This window comes from Clupea harengus, chromosome 22 (genome assembly GCF_900700415.2).
Source record: "Clupea harengus chromosome 22, Ch_v2.0.2, whole genome shotgun sequence".
In the NCBI taxonomy this organism is placed as follows: Eukaryota; Metazoa; Chordata; class Actinopteri; order Clupeiformes; family Clupeidae; genus Clupea; species Clupea harengus.
Genome location: NC_045173.1, coordinates 21,946,140 through 21,965,776, shown reverse-complemented (window position 1 = coordinate 21,965,776; position 19,637 = coordinate 21,946,140). Strand labels below are relative to the sequence as shown.

At 41.1% G+C, this 19,637-nt stretch overlaps 2 protein-coding genes across 2 annotated transcripts; one reads left to right on the top strand and one right to left on the bottom strand.

Annotated features, from left to right (window-relative positions):
- Positions 1 to 4,011: 4,011 nt before the first annotated feature.
- Positions 4,012 to 10,634, bottom strand: glb1 (galactosidase, beta 1). Its single transcript, XM_012829715.3, has 16 exons — positions 10,496 to 10,634; positions 9,659 to 9,828; positions 9,151 to 9,301; positions 8,884 to 8,944; positions 8,700 to 8,794; positions 8,327 to 8,507; positions 8,006 to 8,064; positions 7,378 to 7,499; positions 7,172 to 7,212; positions 6,966 to 7,078; positions 6,726 to 6,800; positions 6,503 to 6,592; positions 6,266 to 6,379; positions 6,024 to 6,155; positions 5,283 to 5,516; positions 4,012 to 5,146 (listed from the first exon to the last, which is right to left on the bottom strand). Exons 1-16 carry the CDS (start codon positions 10,553 to 10,555, stop codon positions 4,892 to 4,894), a joined length of 1,953 nt encoding a protein of 650 aa, XP_012685169.2. The 5' UTR covers positions 10,556 to 10,634; the 3' UTR covers positions 4,012 to 4,891.
- A 146-nt stretch (positions 10,635 to 10,780) lies between these two features.
- On the top strand, positions 10,781 to 17,545 carry ccdc86 (coiled-coil domain containing 86). The gene is made up of 4 exons (XM_031559869.2): positions 10,781 to 11,534; positions 11,995 to 12,124; positions 12,232 to 12,306; positions 17,079 to 17,545. The coding sequence occupies exons 1-4, from the start codon at positions 10,924 to 10,926 to the stop codon at positions 17,214 to 17,216; spliced, it is 954 nt and encodes a 317-aa protein (XP_031415729.1). The 5' UTR covers positions 10,781 to 10,923; the 3' UTR covers positions 17,217 to 17,545.
- Positions 17,546 to 19,637: the final 2,092 nt, after the last annotated feature.

Below are 19,637 nucleotides of genomic sequence, written 5' to 3'. Positions count from 1 at the left end.
AAGCCAGGAACAAGACGAATAGGCACAGCGACTGCGCAGTGATATTAGTCTCATAAATCCTGTATGATGGGCTATACAGGTGTCTTTATGAATGTGATATTTTTTGCCAATTCATTAATATAGGCATTACATTAATATAGCTTATTCCTTCATGTGATGTGGTGTAACTCCTATAGGCAAGCTACAGATATGCCAAGTAAGCACAAGGTGGTTGGACTGTGAGTTGCTTCTTCCTGTGCGTGCTGCGGACGAACAGGAGTTGGAGGACCTAGGAGGCTTTGGTGCCCAGGGGCCCTTGATATCATAATCTGTCCATGCTCATTCTCTCACTTTCTGCCGCAGAGATACTATAATGCCAATTGTTTGTCACACAAAATGGGAGATAGCACTTATAATATCAGCCTTTTGATCGTTGGTCAGATTGCCAATCAACCAAACTCAAACTCAAAGGTCAATTATACCACCAAATTGCTGGTTGGGAAAAATAAACAAAGATGGCAGACCAAACTCCATAGACAGCCATGTTTGCATATAAGTATATAATCTATAAATATTGTTAGGCTTTTTTTGTATAGATAAAAAAAAAAAGGTTATCGGGAAATAGACCGTAGCCTACAATCTGATAATCCCATTACTGTAACCAAAAAATACGTGGTGATTTACAAGGCGTCTGCCATCCAACTATCTAATGTTAACTACCTGCAAAGTAGACAGTTTGTTATCTTAATTTGTATCGTAGTGTTCCATAGTTTCACCGCTGCGAAAAAAAAATTGTCAAACATTTATTGTAAATTGATCGATTCTCAATCAACCTTACATATTTCAGAAACGGTGGGTGTATAGATTACGACGGGTATCTTGTTCGGATTTCAACTGAAATCTGTTTTCCGTTTATTTCCATTGTGGTTACCCTCACGCAATATTGGCTGATAAAGTATATGAGGACCAAGTATAATTATAATACCAAACATTTCACAGGTAAAAAAAAATGAAGTTTGCTTTCACTAGCCTCCAACTGCCCAGGACCTCCTGCTAGCGTAAACGAGAAACTGCGGCCCACCTCTGATTAGCTGCTTGCTTCCGCAGTCCCCCTGCTGGAGGAAACGAGCAACTGCTGCCCACCTCTGACTAGCTTCCTCCTGCCCAGTCCCCCTGCTGGAGGAAACGAGCAACTGCTGCCCACCATCGACTAGCCGCCCGCTGCTCCTCAGAGCTCCGGCACCAGCGCCCCCACCTGGTGACATATCACACTACCAAAGAGTGTTACGTGGTGTTAAAGTAGAGTACAGTACAAGCAGTCCTGTGTTCATTTATCATCTATCAAGATCTATTCTTGATTCCTTGATTATGTTTTGGTACTGTATGCATGTGGAATGTTTGGAAGGAATGTGTTTGTACAGGTTAATTGTTTGGCTACTATACAGACTGTATATTCTGTGTGTGTGTGTGTGTGTGTGTGTGTGTGTGTGTGTGTGTATGTGCGCGTGTGTGTATGTTTAGGGTGAGACTGGTGGAGAGAGGGGCTCCTCAGAGTTTGCACCTCCTGGAGTCGGGCACGGTAAGGGAGATATTCAATTTGTATCAGATATCTCTGTGCGATGGTCATGGTTATAGTATTCAGCAAAGCAATTAGAAAACAGATTAAAAAAAAATGCAGTAATACTAACCTAATTAAAAAAAGGTACCAATTAATAGAATGTGTATGAATAATAATAACAATAAACCAAAAATATGACTATAGAGTGGCAAATTAACGAATTAGACAGTCAGACAGGCACTTTTTAAATGTACCAAGGCTGTCGCTGGAACAGACAGCACTAGGTAGGTCATTCACCACCAAGGTACCACGATTGAACAGAGTCTCGACTGCGATCTCTTGATAGATAGATAGATAGATAGATAGATAGACTGCGATCTCTTGATAGATAGATAGATAGATAGATAGATAGATAGATAGATAGATAGATAGATAGATAGATAGATGGATACTTGATTAATCCCGAGGGAAATTTAGGTCATCCAGTAGCTTATACACTTAACTTAACTCACAAACATACATACACAAATCACAGTAGAATCACAGTAGAAAAACAATACACATAGGGAGAACATGTTCACAGGGAGTGGGGTGTATACAGATATTATACAGATATTACAGTGTGCATTGGTTGTGTCAGTGTTGATGTTCACGAGGAAAGTAGTGCAAAGAGTGCAGAGAGATAGTGTTCATGTGCTTGTGTGGATAGTGCAAGGATTGAGTACTTGTGCTTGTGTGTGTGAGGATAGTGCAAAATGATATAAATAGTACAGTCTGTGCAATGGGCTAGTATAGCCAGTAAAAGAGTAAAAAGATAAAAAGATGGACAGTGGGATGGAAAAATTAAGAGCTGAGAAGAGGAGGGGAGACTGAGGTAGACTCATGCAGAGAAGTCCATCTCCCTCCCCCTCCCATTCTGCGTGGCGTTGTAGAGTTGATGATGTTATCAGATTCTGATTGCGTATACCCAGAATCCTCAGAGGCTGTTATTGTCTCTCCTACTGTGTATGGATGTCTGCACGCGCACTTGTATCAATGCCTGCATCTCTATCTGCCTGCAGATCCTTCCAGGGGTTCGGGTGATCATTGTGAATCCAGAAACCAGGGGGCCATTGGGCGATTCCCACCTTGAGGAGGTAAGAGTGCTAAAGCATAATGATCGGTTAACTACGTCACCCTTAAAAGGTACACACATTCAGCCGGTATGCAGCATGCTATTTGCAAGGCTTTCTAAGAAATCCCTTTATATCCTTAGTTTTCCCCCTCCAAAACCCTTACCGTCTCTTTCAGTCATATGAATTGAATGGCCTTGTCTTTCTTTTCTGTTCCTTTCCCTCTCTCAGATCTGGGTGAACAGGCTGCACAGTGCTAGTGGCTATTATACTATCTATGGAGAGGAGAGCCTGCAGGCTGACCACTTCAACACGTGCCTCAGCTTTAGGGAGACACATACTCTGTAGGCACGGCTACCTTTGCTTCATCAGGAGGACCGAGCTGCTGGATGCCAGTGGAGGTCTGTCTGTCTTACCACTCTTTGCCACCAGAAGGTGCTGTTTGCTCAGTTAGAAATGTAACTGGAACTGATTTGTTTTTATGCGGTCTTCCAGTGGTTCCCAAACTTCTTTGACAATGAGAAAACATTGCACTGCAGGACACCTACCACACACGATGCCTCAGGAAAGCTAGCAGTAATACCTTATCAGAAAATTGCACTACCTGTAACTCCCTCACTGGGTTGTATGTAGGTTAGTATAGGTCAATAGGTTAGCATAGTTTATTATATGTGTATTATATGTTATATGTATATATGTTAGTATTATATGTATAGGCTGCTATATGTATATTTAGTATTATATGTATAGGTTGTTATATGTTTAGCACACCGTATTGTATATATATCTTGTATATTTAGTAAGGTTAGTAACATGTTATTATATGTTTATTATGTGTAAATTATGTTCATAGTACTTGTGCAGAGTGTACGTCATGGTTTGTTATGTTATATTATGTGATGTTATGTTATGGTAGGTTTGGACGGCGCCTTGTCGTAAGAATTTCAGTGCCCAGTCTGACCCTGTGTCATTTTGTGCATCTGACAAATAAGACTTGTAAACTTGTAACTTGTAACTTGTAACCTGCCTAAGGACCCCAATGTGACGGTGAGATGATTGGCCGCTGTGGGAAGTCCCATCTTTTCCTGTGGATCACTAAAATGACCAACTTGCCAAGCTGATCTCATCTTTACTTAGTGCTCAAGCCTGAAGCCCCCCTTGATTCCATTCTTTTGTACTTTCTCTCTCTCTCTTTTGTACTTTCTCTGATCTTCCTCTGGTTTGTCTAGGGTTTCTCTGGCAGGTTTTATTAGTGAGCTGTATTGCATTGTCCTGGCTAATTTTCATTTTCAAAATATCTTCACAAGTGCCACTGCCGAGCTATGACTATCAAATTGTCATTGTTAATTAGTGACAAACTGATAGATACATTTTTTTTATTATTATTATTTGTGCAAATCAACACTAAAAAGACATGAAAACAAAATAATCCTAACGTTTACAAACAAAATGAACATACCAATAGTGCCTCTGACAAGTGCAATGATCAAAGGGAGTGCAAACAATTGTCATCATCCAGTCATTCAAAAAGCTGTGTTTATCCAAGAGGCATCTAATGTCACAAATGATCAACTGTGTTATGGCAACATGAAAACAAAACACAATTCACATTCTGTCTCTCTCTGAAATTGAACTACATGGGCCGCTATCTTCTCAAAAGGTAGCTGACTATTCTATTCCTGAAGGCCGATAATATAAATGGCAAAGGACAATTAAAAAAAAAAAAAAAATGGCACTTTAACTTTAAAAGCAGTGATGTAACTGATTATCCCTGACGCAATCTGAATGAACATGGCAGCCCCAGACTGCTGGCACACACAATACCTCAATTCCCTATTCTGAACACAGATATGAATACGATGGTTCAGATTGTTAGTTAGCAGTCTGGAAAAACAGGAAACTTTTTCAGATTACACCTTTGGTCAACTGTTACTACCACATTACCACATGACTTGTTTAAAATCTAATTTAAAAATGATTCCCTTTTGTTCAGCTTCTCTGACAAGATGCAAGAGTCACTTTTATCTACTTAGATTGAACAGTACTAGAACAGAGGACATGTCAGGACAATGAGGTAGAACCATTCATGATCCAAATATCAATTTCAAGCTCAACAAACAATGACAATATGAGGAAAAGCGTGACCACGTGAATTGACTCAGCGTTCACTCAGCTATGTGATTCAGAGCCATCACTAATGCACAGAACCACCACAATCAACCACCTTCTGGCAGGCAAAAGGTCACAACAGATCCTCTTTACGAAACAACTGTCTTGTCTGATCTGACAAGGATGTCACTGTAGCGTTTAAGACGGCCATGGTGGTGAACTCCACTGTGCAGGGCCCAGGGTTACATGGAGCCCCCTCCAATTCCAGTACTGTTACGTTGTTGGATGCAGATGTGCTGAGGATGTTAGCTGGAACAAACAATGTCACCTGAGGTCCTCGATCTGGCCAGTAACGACCAAGATTGAAGCCATTGATCCAGACCTGGCCCTGTTTAATGCAACACATAAAAACAATTACTAGTAGAAACAAAGTGAAACTATTCAGAGTAGTGTAACGAGTCCCTTACGATTCATGTGAAAGTTCCCAAACACACAAAACAGTGAGAGGCATGCAAGGTTCCCACCTTTTTCCAGCCAGGAAACAGGATGTAGGTGTCCTGAGGCAGATCTGGAATGCCATCTGGGATAATAAAGCTGCCAGTATAAAAGGCTGGAGGGGAAAGAATGGAGGACCTGAAGGGAAGCGAGGGGTTCCCCTCCCACAGAAGGCCTTCAGTGATGGCCTCGTCAATGCTCAGGCTGAACACTTCCCAGTCACGGAGCTCCTGTGAGGCCAGTGTGAGATTGGAGACGAGACCCTGTGTGCAGCGTGAAAGAAGGAAAGTCCACACATAGGATGAAATGGATAAACAGGACAGTGATGAATTCTGCAAAAGTTGTGCTGGAAATGATCACTGCCCACTATTGGGTCATTGACATTTACATTCAGTCATTTAGCAGACGCTTTTATCCAAAGCGACTTACATATGTGCGACTTACAATGTATACACATTTTACATTTACACTGATGGCACACTGCACATCAGGAGCAATTAGGGGTTCAGTGTCTTGCTCAAGGACGCTTCGACAGGGAATCGAACTAGCAACCTTCTGCTTACTAAACGACTTCTTTACCTCCTGTACCACTGTCGCCACCGTGTCGGTCATCTTCACACAAGCTGCTGCAGTCAGTAAGTTTACATGAAAATTCAGTTGCAGGTGAAGTATTCCTTTAGTTCAACGTGCAATTGGTAGGACCAACATACAGAAAGTCATACAGAAAATCACACCCCTGCTGGTGATGAATGCCTTTGAAAATGTACAACCTTGAAGTCATTGATTTCCTTCCCATAGTTGATGCGGCCCATGTTCTCAACTAGTACATCCAACTGGTCTCCAGCTTTCCCAGTAATGTTTGTAGTTATAACTTTGTTCCTCTCCAGAATTCCACTGGCGACCTGACAAAGTGACAGTGGTTAACAAAATGCCATGATTCGGATCGCCATGATGATTCGGATTGCGTATAATGAATATTTTTTTGTTTTCAAACACACACAAAGAAACCCACCCCATTCATAGACACATAGGCACGGTCATGCACTCCATTCATCGGTGAGGACAGAGGGGTAGGTTTGGAGCAATCCACGGGTAGAGTGGTTCTGTAGAGAACATACCCAAATTTCTTTGGGAGAAAATAAGGATCAAGTCAGTAACACAGTGTAAGTGCATACAGAACAGAGAATATGGTTACCAGTGTTATGTTCTTAATGATGTAGGGAAAACACACTGAAGAACAATACTGTACCTGGTTTAACTCAATGAACGTGAGAGGATACATGGTTTTAACAGGGCCCCCGAAAGATAATATGTCAGCTGCCTTGGTGATTGTTGTAAGCTATAGATTGAAAGTTAGGAGAGCATATGTTTGTGTAATTTAAGTTCCATCGACAATGTGCAAACAAAAAGCTACTTTTATCAATCCCAGGGATTCATTCTTCAGCTTATAGTTACATCCGTGTGATACTTACTTGGCTCATTTTCACAGACCCATATGCATACTTGGGTGTTGAAGGCAGTACTGGACCCTGTGGTATTTTCCTGTACTGTGTCAGACAAAATATTCATTTGGTGAGGCTCTAGCAATCCCTCAGAAAAGATGTCTTATACTGTGCCTTTGACTAAAGCTTTTGGATTTCAACTTGCCATCACTAAATGCACTACTTTACAGATCATAGTTAAGTGTAGAGATAAGTATTATCATTCTGTACCATTTTGATGACATCCCGAATGGCAAAGTACTTGTCTGTAAGATCTCCAGCTTCTGTTAGGGGTGCATCGTAATCATAACTTGTAGGTTGGGGTGCATATTTTGTATTGGCTCCTAAAATGACAGAAGTCCACAACTCTGTCAACTGATCATGTCAACCTTTAGCATGTCCTGTATTGTATTCACTTGTATGTTGTGACCTCTTACCATTCCAATAACCAAAATTGGTCCCTCCAATGAACATATACCTGTAAAATGATGCTTATTTAAGACATGGATCTCAGTATTCAACCTTTGATACATTTTAAGACAATTATCCTCGTTAAGTATTGTAAAGACCCAATATACCAAACATGCATGCATACACACACAAGAGGAGAATCACAGGTGATAATATTTGAACAGATCCTTACATGTTCACATTGGCCCCCAAGCTTAGCATCTCATTCAGAGACTTGACAATGGCAGCCGTAGAAACTAGAGAATGTTTCTCTCCCCAGTGATCCAGCCAGCCTGTGTAGAACTCGGAGTTCACCTGTTTCCACCACAAAAAAAGAATACTTTGATAAACAGAAGTCTACTTTTATTTTGCCCCATTTTCTCCTGCATTAAAAATATGTATCCGTGGAGACCAAAGTTATCCTTTGTCTACTGGACCAATCTTAAGTAACTTTCAAGCAGAGGACAGTCCCAGTGCAATTAGCAGGGAGCCATCTCTACAGTTCAGTGGTAACAGCCTTAGTCAGGGCCAATGGCAGGAATAGCTCTTGCCTAACTTATACAACTGTCTATGGAAAATGGGAAGACAAAATGTACAGTAAGGGAAAACTCTTTGTGTGCGTGCTGACTGCCATTTGAGCACACACAAAACTAATACAGTATTTCCTTCTGATAAGGACAGCTGATTTCAACTGCACTGAAAGCAGAGCTTTATATTGCATGAATATTGTATAATTTTAGATTCCTCATTTTATTTTATTCCTCGTTTATGACTGCTTCTTTGTTGCTGAGCTCAATAAAAGAGACGAGTTGACAACCTACCAAAGGTCCATGTGGTTCAGCGTATCTCTGAGCAGAGAAAGCAGCTGTAACATTGGAGCCTGTCGAGAGTGGGTCTTAAAGTTAATAATCACCTTTCAAAAGCCACAGAAACACCAGTGCAACATGTGACCATCTACAGAATGACAAGCCCAAAAAAGAAAATGATTCACCATCTCATCCAGAAATGAGAAGTTGAAAAATGCCTGACAACAAATTCTCTCCATGACCCACCTCTTTTATGTTCTTCATGTGATATCTTATGCAACAAACCTGAATTGAATCTAGTTTTATGTGAGTGCTGTGTGAGTCATGTGTGCTCACCTGGCCCAAAATCAACAGTTGCGTAGAGTCCCTGCAGAGAGCCACACTTCAGGTAGGACACACCTGCCCCATCAGTGGTGAAGAGCACCACCTCATTCCCCAGGTGGGAACGGAACAGTGAGGTGAGGTGACGGAGGTAATTGTAGTCACAGGCAAAATAGCTCCCATACTCATTCTCAACCTGAGAGTGGAAGAACAGAGAAAAGGAGGACAATGACAGAGACAGACACATGGGCACACATGAGAAACATCAAGAGATGTTACTTTTTTATTTTAGGCGCAAAGCAACTTATTGATCAACTTATTATGGATAAACAATAGAATTGCAGAGCAAAGGCTAGGGATTGCACAAAAGTAATTTAAGATGACTCACTTGAACAGTTATGACTGGCCCACCATTTTGATAAAGGAAGGGCTTAATCAATGGAAGCAGTTTTCCCATCCACTTGTCAACAGCAGCAATGTAGTCTATCACAACACATGGGGTTAAACGTGGGTTAATCCTGGTGGGGAAGACTGCCTATAGGCGAGCTGGAGGTAGTGACACAGCCACTCACCTGGATCTGAAGAACGCAGGACAACGTCCTTGTTTTTAAGTAACCAAGCTGGAAGACCACCCTATTAGGGAGAGGGGAGACATTTTTTTTTTTTTTAAATCTCAAGACAGTACTAAAAATAGTTTGTAATTTTCTTTACAACGCTAAAATATTGCATAGTGTACCTAATGATGCCTAGCTGCCAGATAGTGGCATAGTGCATTTTGAGAGCTAGCATAGACCTCTCAAGCATAGAATTCTCAAGCTAAATTTCAGTCCTTCCCTTACCATGTCCCACTCGCCACAGATATAGGGACCAGGTCGGAGGATGACTAGAAGCCCAAGATCCTGGGCCAGCTGAAGGAAGTGTGTGACATCACGGTCTCCACTGAAATCATAGTGCCCAGGATCCAGCTCGTGAAAGTTCCACGGTATATACCTGAGGACCGCCAAAAGAGTAAGCCTTGTTTGTACGAGATATAGTGTTTACTGTGTCTGTGTTTCATCAGTGTGATGCAGTATTACTGAGCAGACTGTGGATCATCAATGTTTTCTAGATTTTTGCAAATTAAGCAGTGTGATACTGGAAATAATGTCAAATACAATACTGTTAGCCCTGAAAGAACAGGATCAGCCACTGTGTGTGTGTGTGTGTGTGTGTGTGTGTGTGTGTGTGTGTGTGTGTGTGGGGGGGGGGGGGGGGGGGGGGTGCTTTCCAAAGATCAGCCATCCAATGATGCCTTGTGGTGTACAGTGGGTGCAGGACTCTGCTTCTCAGAAGACAGGTGATACTAACGTTTGGATGGCATTCAGTCCTGCCATGTACATCTTGAGTAGCCTGTCTTTCCAGTAAACTCTGGGAATCCGGTTGTAATGGATGCTTCCAGATATGTAGCGGAAAACCTCCCCATCCTTACGGAAGCAGTCATGTTTGTAGTCAATGTTGAAAGTGGGAGGTGAGGCTACCTGGAGAGAAATTAAGCAGAACGTCACTTAACATGTAACGGTAAATTGGATAGCCTACCATCTTCTGTAACAACACTTTGGATGAGACGACCCACAAAGAAATGCTACAGTGAGAAAAATACAAGGGTATATACCAGTGATTCATTTCATGAAATTCCATGTGACATCAACGTGATTGCTTGATTTTCTATCATATCATTTGGTACATTATAAGACAACACCTTAGTTTCCTAGTCCTGCATTGTTTTCATTAGAATACGTAATTTTGCCAAGAGTAACCCTAATAATCTGAAAAAGTAAGTAATTTCCACCTTCCTTTCTTCACTGATCGACTTCTTTTTCACTTCTCGAATTCTTTCATTTCTTGAGTGAAAATCAAGTAGTTAGTTAGGTTGTTAGGGTAGTTAGTTAGGTTGTTAGCTAGTTATAAGTTAGGTTGCAAAGCAAACTTCACAATCACACGAAGCAAATAAGAGGAAAAGTAACGTTAGGCTAATGGTACTATTGTCACTGTCGAGCACTGACTGCACCTAACACAGCATAGAGAACACTTAACGTTGCACATTTTAAATAACATTGAGCGGATGGATGTTCACGCTCCTGCTCAAAATTGACACCAAATGTACAAAGTTGGCATAGGCTATTTTTAAAAAATGTAAACACTTACTGTTATTTGAAAAACAGCAACAATGCAAAACAGCAAAGCAGCACTCCTTTCAAATACCATGTTCAACAGGTTGATGATAGCATGCACTGATGGTGTGTGAGTATATGTGAAGGCAAAGTAGGCTATTTACTTAAGGCGGTGCGGAAGTGAAATGTGTCATGTGACTGCATGTGACTGCATGTGACTGAAGATGTATTGGTAGTGGCATACGGAGAACACTAGGTGGCACTCTAGAATAAACCAGCACTTTATCACCAGTCGACAACTCTTGTCCCTAGCCATCATTTTACTGTTCAATAAACACGTGTGACAAGTGATGCATGGACGCATGGAATTTGACTGGTGAAAGTTTATTTTTTTTGTAGTCTACATAGGCAAATGCTGAAGAGAATATATCCAAATTGTAGTTAATAACTCAATGGTACAAGATGTCGGCCACAAACGTGCAAGATGAGATGAATTCAAATGACAAACTAGTATCCGACGAAGCGGCGAGTCTCGAGTTGCCTCCAGTTGTAACGCGGACACGTAGTGGTCGTCGAGTACGGACCCCATCTGCTCTTCTCGACTCTGAAGTGACCACGAAACCTCCTGTGCGCCGAACAAGAAAATCGGTAATTCAAGAGGTACCCGTCACTTCAGAAACAGAAGAAACAGCTGAATGTCAAGCTGTTGTTACAAAAAGTTGTGTTGAACCTGGAGAATCGAAGTCAATTCCGATCATAAACACACCCGAAGTGGAGGCCACTGAACAAGTGGCATTGGGTTTCACCAAAGAATTCATAATTTCAGAAGCTGCATTGTCTACAGATGTACCGATGGACAAGATCAGTCCTGACAATTCCGTAGGTATGAGGTCAGATAAGAGCAATGAGAACGAAAACCGTGCCAACTTAAATGTAACCTTAGACATATGGACTCGTACAAACGAGAAATCCAAGAAGAGGACACATTCAGAATCCAGTGTGAAACACGCGCCGATTATACCGTTGGGAAAACCCAAATCAGGTCGTGTCTGGAAAGACCGTAACAAGCAAAGGTAAGATCATTAATACTACTTAAACGTCACGAGCTATTCGGTTTCTCACAAGGCCTCATTGAAGCAGTAGGGTAGGTGCAGGCTATCAGAAATGTTCAGCCATATATATTTGGTTAAACAGCGACATCTTGTGTTTATTGTCGCCACTTGCCAGTATTTTGATAAAAAGCAGAGTGACGTTTTCCTTAGGTTGGTTTTGCTCGGTTCCAGGGTATATGTATGCAATAAATAATGCTGGCTACACTTATAAGTGCATGTTGTACATTACGTACATTACAAAAAGAAGTGCATTGTACATCAGTACACAGCACTTTACAAAATGTGAGTGTTTTATTTTATAGATTGCCTAGTTAAGAGGCAGCCTTGGGATTTAAATATAGATGACTGAAAAAAGGTTTGAGGAGAAACTACTTTTAGTGTGACCCTTAAAATGTTTGGTCTGTTTCCATTTATTTACAAGATTTTCAGCCCTGTTAAGGGACAAGCCGCTATGCACATCCTGGGAGAAAAAGATGGAGGCCAGGAGAGAGAAGGACCTTGTGAAGAAATATCACCTGCAGCTGAGAGAAGGGAGCGCTAAAGAGAAACAGGTGGGTATTTCAAATGTTCTCTTTGTCAGGACTACTTAGATGGGTTTCCTTGGCCATGGCCACCCTTGTATGTTAATATTGATTTCTCTGTTGTTTATCATGTGCAGGACAAGAGGAAAAGGAGAGAGGAGACCCTGAAAAGAAGGGCTGAAAATGAGAGGAAATCGGAGATAGTGCAAGTGGTAAGGACCGTGTGGGCATGCAAACAATTATTCAAGGTTGCGTTCAATTGTGGCATGGTTGGATAATAGTGATTATTTGAAGAAGTGTTTGAGCAGACCTTCAGAGGCAGAGCCCAGAGGTATTTCTAAAGGTCACATTGGGAGGATTGAGCTCAAAATGTTGATTACTTGCCCTAAATATTGAAATCCTTTCATAAGGTAGTATTCTCCAGGCTTGTGGCAGCATTCGGCACCATTGACGAGACATTTTGACAAAATTTGCAATAAATTAACCCATCATACAAACTTTGGCTACCTGAAAATTCCCATTTGAAGTGGTAGTAAGTAGTCTAAAAGTAGAGGGGCTGGAACATAAAAATAGCAACAATATACATATTGCTGCTTTAATATTTAAATACAGTCCAACACAATACTGCCATAAATGTAGGCCTGAACAAGACGCATGAACGGCAAACCTCCTAAAAAAAAAAATTATAATAATTCAAGCCAAGAACATGCATCAGATCTAAATCGATTGAGATTATTTATGGCTTGTCGTTTGTATTTTTTGTACATTAATGTGAAGGGTGGGCCTGCTTTTTCGAACACAGCAAGTTCAGTCTTGGGCTGATGTTGCACACGGCGATACAGAGATTTTCCTCCACGCTGCTCAGCCGACATCTGTACTTGTTTTTCAAGTACGCTAGGGACGAGAATGTCTTTTCGCACAGATATGTGGACCCAAAGGGTGTAAGAATGTCCATAGCGGCCGCAGACAATGCGGGGTACTCCTGCGCAACTGAAAGCCAGAATTCATCCAGTGTCTTGGATGCAAACGACATCTGCATCGTCCGATCACTGGAGAGCTCAAGCAACGCATCTTCGAGCTCAGAGGCTACTTCGCTTGAAGCGCACCTGCTGATTGGCTGACGTATCCAGTCGTATTTTTCAAAATTCTCGGAGGGAAAGTATTGGTGGAATCTTTGGAGGAGCTGGTGGAGGTGACTAATTATTGATGATTTAAGTGAACTGACATTAATGGCATTCTCTTCCAAAAAGTCATGAAGGTCTGAGAACATTTCGAAATCCCCACTTGCGATACGGGCTGCCCAACGCTCCAGCTTTTTCACGAAAGCATTGATTTTGTCTGACAGGGACAAGATGTTACTGTTGGGGCCTTGCAGTGATATATTTAGTGAGTTTAATTTATCAAATATACCCGACAGGTATGCAAGACATGCGATCCATGTTGTGTCTGCAAGATGTTGCGCAAAAGTGGAGTGTGTGTTGGAGAGAAAGGTGCGCACCTCATCTCTCAGCTCGAATAGACGTGTAAGCACCTTTCCTCTCGAAAGCCACCTAACCTCTGAATGGAACAGAAGTGATTCATGAGTGGCTCCCATCTCTTGGCATAGAATGGCGAAGAGTCTCGTGTTTAGGGGGCGTGACTTGATGTGATTGACTATTTTCACTGTTGTTTGGAGAACATCCTCCAGCTCTGGTTCCAGTGTTTTTGCTGCCAGGGCCTCCCTGTGGATAAGGCAGTGGGTAAACCTGATGTGTGGTGCAACACTGAGAACCTTTGAGCTTTGAGTCCTTTATTTTCCCCCATCATAGCTCCGGCTCCATCAGTGCATATGCTTATGCATTTTTCCCAACACAACCCTGCGTCCTCTATCCAACTTTTTAAACAATTGAAAATGTCACCACCAGTACAGCGTCCTTCTAGTGCAGCACAGAACAGCATATCCTCGTGGCGTTTTCCCTCGTGACTGTAACGAATACACACCATCAGGTGTGCGACACCAACCATGTCTGTGGACTCGTCCAGCTGCAACGAAAATCTGCTGTTTTTTACTCGCTCAAGCAGTTGACATTTCATATCCTGGGCGATGTCGTAAATGCGCCTGGACATGGTGTCATTGGAGAGGGGCATTCACAATTTTTTCGCCGTGCATTGCACTCGCCATTGCAATTGCTGCAGGGAGGAGTAGACTCTCCGCAATTGTGTGTGCCTTCAGAGATTTTGCTACTAGGTGGGCCACCTCATAGGATGCAGCGAGGGCTTTTGTGGGCACAGTTGCTTGCCCATTTATTACAGACTTTTGCCTAAGCAGTGCCGTTTCTTTTCTTTGAAAGAACTGAATGGGTTTCTGGGCATGATCTGGGTGTCGAGTTTCTAAATGTCTTTTCATTTTAACAGGTTTTAAACTTTCGTGTGCCAGAACGTCGCCACAAAGCACACATTGTGGATGCTCAACCTGATTCTTAACATGGCACGTGAATCCGTATTGAATGAATTCCTTTAGATATTTGCGATGCTTTTTTTTTCTCCCCGTGACCTGCATCATGCATGCCTGTGCCATCTGAAGATCGCGGAAAAGAGGCACGGGATGGTTCAGAGGCACTGGTGGATTGCTCTGCCGAGCTTTTCTCTGATGTTTTTAGCAGCCACCTGTCCATTTTAAGGCTCCAGGTTTATTGATGAAACCGAGTAAAACTGAAAGTAATAAAAAAAATGTTTTTATAATTACGTTATCGCATTACAATCCGATTAGATAATAGTCTAGAATAAAAGTAGAATAAAGTCTCTTGAGGTCTTCAGTGTCGTTTCATTGAAGTAGCTTATGCTAGCACATTTCATGGCAGCAGGATGAGTGATGTACAGATAATCAGAGAAATTACACAAATTACTAAAATCTATCTTACAAATTATAATGTAGCCTACTGAAAGTAATTACATCTTATTTACGTCTTATACTTACAGACAATGCGTTCTGAGGAATTAGGTAAGAGGATAGATAATGTTTCGGACAAATAGAGTGGTATCTTTATACAGACCGAAACAATACAATTGTTGATGTTGATATTGTTGTTAGAAGAATCAACGGAAAAGTGAATTATTTCGGAGACGGCTCCTGTTACCGTGGAAACAATAAACAATAAACGAAGCCAGCTGTAGCGGCAAAAAGCTGTAGCGGCAAAAAGATAATTATTCTAAAATGGCCACTAGATGGCACTAAACTGCCAAACCTATTTAAAATCATCTCGCCCCCGAACATTTTTAACGACCCCCCGAAAACATTTCGCGACCCCCACTTTGAGAACCGCCGGCTTAGATGCCATGCTCCGTATTACAAGTCAGTGTACCGCCAAAATGATTTTGAAGCTGTTTTTTTTTTTTTTAAAGGTTAAATTGTTGCATAATGTTACTATAATGCCCGGGGATTGCTATTCTATGGGAGAGGCTAAGTCGCCTGGTATAACCAGACACATTTTCACTTGTAGTTCCAGTAAAAACTGAGCTAGGAGTAATAGGCGGGTGGAGCCAGGCTAACAAAACAGAACTTGTGTCAATGCCATAAAAAAGGACAGTTAAACACATTTGTGTTAGTTTGCCCCAGTGGTATATGGATAAAATGGTCATTACTCTTGTAAGCAAACTCTAGGGAGGTTTGTTTTCATAGAGAGCACAAAATGGACCAATCACAGGACTTCTGCATGGCATGGTCTCAAACTCAAATGACCTGTGGGCCGATGAGCATCCAGTCTGGTCAGTAGGGGGCCTGTAGATACCACTTTTGAGTGTGGCAAATTTACCATGTGTGATCAGTGGTTAGTGTTGTTGAATAGCAAGTAGCTGACCCGCGTTCAATTCCTGGGCAATGCAAAATGCTTTTTGGATAAAGGTGTTTGTTATAGTTGCATTTTGGGGTCACTGTGATAGCCCATGACTTACATATACAGCAGTAATAGTGGGATAATGTCTTCATCGGCAACTACAATCTATATTTTTCCTTCATACATACACATTTCAAAGCAAATGCTGTACTGCACCACTTTTGTATAGTTGTTAACAAGGCTGCAAACAAAACAAAGCAAAAATCTGATTTATTTTTATTTTATAAAATGTATTTATAATAAATATATTTCAAGTGTATAATTTCATTTGTCTGTCGAAATACAGCATCTTTCCATCTATAGCGATACAATTAATAGTCTACTTATTATTCGGTTACATGTCAAAACGATAGAAGACATTCCTCCAAAAGACCTCTTTTTAATGATTTTGTTGCCATTTTGTGACTTCCGCTAAGAAACAATAGTTCACGCAAATAGAACTTTAAAGTTTAGGTGTTGTGTAGCAACCCATTACTTGCTGACTTCGATTAAGTTTCCGTTACGTTAAATTACGGGACTACTTGCGGAATGAAAGATGTGAATTAGAAGCACAATACCCGTTGCCAATGGCAGCGGTAAACATTGGGGTGGCCCATCAAAATCAATGGAACTTTTTTCAACATTCTGAGGAGCCGTATAATAAAACTTTATATCAATTAAGGCCCATATCTGGCCCGCAGGCCGGGAGTTTGAGACCCCTGGCATAGAGGATTGAAAATGTTTCCTTTGCAGGACCAGCACTAGCAGGTATGACAGAGTACAGGATTCCACAGTCTACCATCACAACTGTTGCAGAATAGAGTCTGTCCAGTCAATGTGTGATGTGTTAATTCTAATGACTTTATTCTTTTTGGGTTTGAGGACCAGGCAACTGAACGAGAACACCTAATTACTCTCCCTGCATCTGTAACCCACATGTCCCAAATCAGCCACAAAATGTTGCTTTCTGGTTTATCCAAAAGTAACCAGCATCCTTTTGTAACTTTAAATACATTTTAATGTTGTGTTTAAATCCAGAGGCTGGCTGGTCAGCATGAACTTTGACTATGACATGTTCAAATCATGACCACTGTTATATTCACTACTAATTGCTTACTCTTGATATTTTGCAGATCCGCAACACATCAAAGATTAAGAGGATGAAGAAAAAGCAGCTGAGGAAGATTGAGAAGCGGGACACTTTACCCATGTTACAGAAGTCAAAGCCCAGTAACGGCAAGCTGGCTGGGAAGACACAGAAGGGGGACTAAGAGGATATGATGCCCAGTTAGCGTCATGTAGTGCAGTGTGTGACTGAAAGCTCAGTGGGAACACTGCATACTCTGTAAAACATCAGTTTACCTATTGTTCCTGCAGTTGTCATCATGTTGGCACTGAGTATGTCATTGAGATATAGGGGCAGTTCAAACCCTTTTTTGTATGTCAGGCTTTATAAAATGGGAAATGGGGAAGTGTTCCGTATGTCCCTCATTGACTCAAAATGGAGTTCTGACCACTGCTTGTAACTGGAGGTAGAGAGAGCCTATTTTGATGTATAACTCTGGTTGATCTGAATTTGTCTATTAAACAGGAAACTGGCCTTTATGTTCCTTTTTTCCAAATGATATGAAAACCCCGGCACAGGACCGCATAAATGAATCCATTGTTTTTATGATTTTTGAAACCATTATGCACAGCACAGTCTGTTAACCAGTAATATAAAATAGTCAGGCTTTTTCACATGTTCAGTGAGCACTTGAGGGAAGAAGGCATCTGTGAAATATAATACTAATGATAAAGTAATAAATAACTAATAATAGTAAATACTTGTATTGGTTACCTAGGAGAGCCTTGTCAAAACTTCAACCAAAACTCCCCGTATTCTTTATCTCACTGTTGATCAGATTAACAGAGTGCCCATGTCCATCCTATGGGGATAATCGATAACTCCAGTCAAACCCATTATGCTCAGCACAATCTGTTAACACGCCGACTACACTCAGCAATCATTTACAAGATTTTCCAGAATCATGATGTCACCATTTCATCCTAACTCCATATATAGAATAAATACCTCCGGTCAAAACACTCCAGGAGTGTTAGCAGATTGTGCTGAGCATAATGGTTTGGAGTGCTTTGACCGGAGTTATTTATTCTGTATATGGAGTTAGGATGAAATAGTGACATCATGATTCTGGAAAATCTTAAATTATTGCTGGTGTAATGGAGACACACGGGCGAGAACTTTGTTTTACCTACGGTAATAATTCCAGCAATACCAGGGGACTGGGGTGTCGGTAAAGAGCAGAGCTTTCGCTTTCTGTTGTGCACTCAACTACACCTCTGAGTTCAGAATGAATTATTCAGTGGCATGCAAAAGTTTGGGCACCCCTGGTCAAAAGTTAGGTTTCTGTGAATAGGTAAGAGCATGCATGCATAGGTTGAAATAAATGTAGGCTATTTAATTCTTGACAGTAGTTGATGAACTGATGGGCTGACTCTTTACATGTCACAAAATCGAAAGAGAAAATGGGTTGAGCCATCAATACAATTCGGGGAAATTCAGGGACTTTCCGGGGGGCGGGGTGTCTGTATTTGGTCTATAAATTGTCCATCTCACTGCAGAAGACAACATTACCACTCCAGCATGGCTACTAAGAGTTGCATTCGGATTCCTGCGGTAAGATTTTGTTTTTCTTTTTTTCTATATTACTGAATACTCAACTGTTATTAATGGAGTGTTTTTTTTTTTTTTACATGAACAGAGGCTCAGAGGCAGTGGTTTAATGGCTTTGTAGTCTGTTGTACCACTCATTTTCTTTCTTGTGTCTATAATAACCATCTCTCCATCATCTTCTGTACATTAGCCTACCCCAAAGGGCCTGACCAGAGGAAACCCTCTGCCTGTCGATGTTCCGTATCATCCTGGGCTGGAGAAGAGCACCCACGTCACCCTGGGGGTCGTGAAAGAGTCACCTATAGAAGGTCCCATCCAACTGTCCGTCATCAATGGCTCCATCGGCAAAAAGGTTGTCCTCACACTAAGCAGCGGAGACACCATAGCCAAACTGAAGGAAGAATACATCAAGTTGCATCCCGAGATGTGTGGCAAACTCAACCTCATCCTTAATGGGAAGCCTGTCCAAGATCACCAAAGTCTGGGAGAACTGGGTGTAAAGTCAGAAGCTACCTTTCAGACCTACCAGCTATGTACTGGCGGTTGAAGCCAACCATCTTTATCCTCCTAATATCTTTGGGGTAAATTTGAATAAATGATTGACATAAATTGTTTTGCTTTATATTTAATGACTTTTCCTGATTTAATGGGGACAAACACAAAATTAACTTGATATGTTTTCAATGTCCTGTATACATGCTGTACGCATAGGTGTTCTTTGGGGTCAATTTTTTGCTGTTTTAATTGTATAAAATATATAAGAAATATCAACATTTTACACACATTGTTACTATTCTTGATAACAGAAATTGTTTTTCATTCCAAATGTTAATAAAAATACAAATCTGTCTAATTAGTGATTTTGTTTGAAGCATACTTTATACATGTAATAAGAGTTTTGATATTTGGAATTGTTGTTGTTATTTTAAGTCATTGCTCGATTTAAATGTAAATGTGTAATCTAAATTGATACTTTAGAAGCATGTAATTGTTTCACATTTTTTTATTAGTCGCT

What these genes read in the sequence shown, in the direction of transcription:
- glb1 (XM_012829715.3), bottom strand. Translation starts at nt 10,555, where the DNA reads ATGGTATTTGAAAGGAGTGCTGCTTTGCTGTTTTGCATTGTTGCTGTT. An exon ending in TTGGGGGCCAATGTGAACAT is followed by an intron (nt 7,213 to 7,377) that starts GTAAGGATCTGT and finishes ATCATTTTACAG; the next exon opens with GTATATGTTCATTGGAGGGA. An exon ending in GGTCTGTGAAAATGAGCCAA is followed by an intron (nt 6,593 to 6,725) that starts GTAAGTATCACA and finishes TTCAATCTATAG; the next exon opens with CTTACAACAATCACCAAGGC.
- ccdc86 (XM_031559869.2), top strand. Translation starts at nt 10,924, where the DNA reads ATGTCGGCCACAAACGTGCAAGATGAGATGAATTCAAATGACAAACTA. An exon ending in AAAGACCGTAACAAGCAAAG is followed by an intron (nt 11,535 to 11,994) that starts GTAAGATCATTA and finishes TTTATTTACAAG; the next exon opens with ATTTTCAGCCCTGTTAAGGG. An exon ending in AATCGGAGATAGTGCAAGTG is followed by an intron (nt 12,307 to 17,078) that starts GTAAGGACCGTG and finishes GATATTTTGCAG; the next exon opens with ATCCGCAACACATCAAAGAT.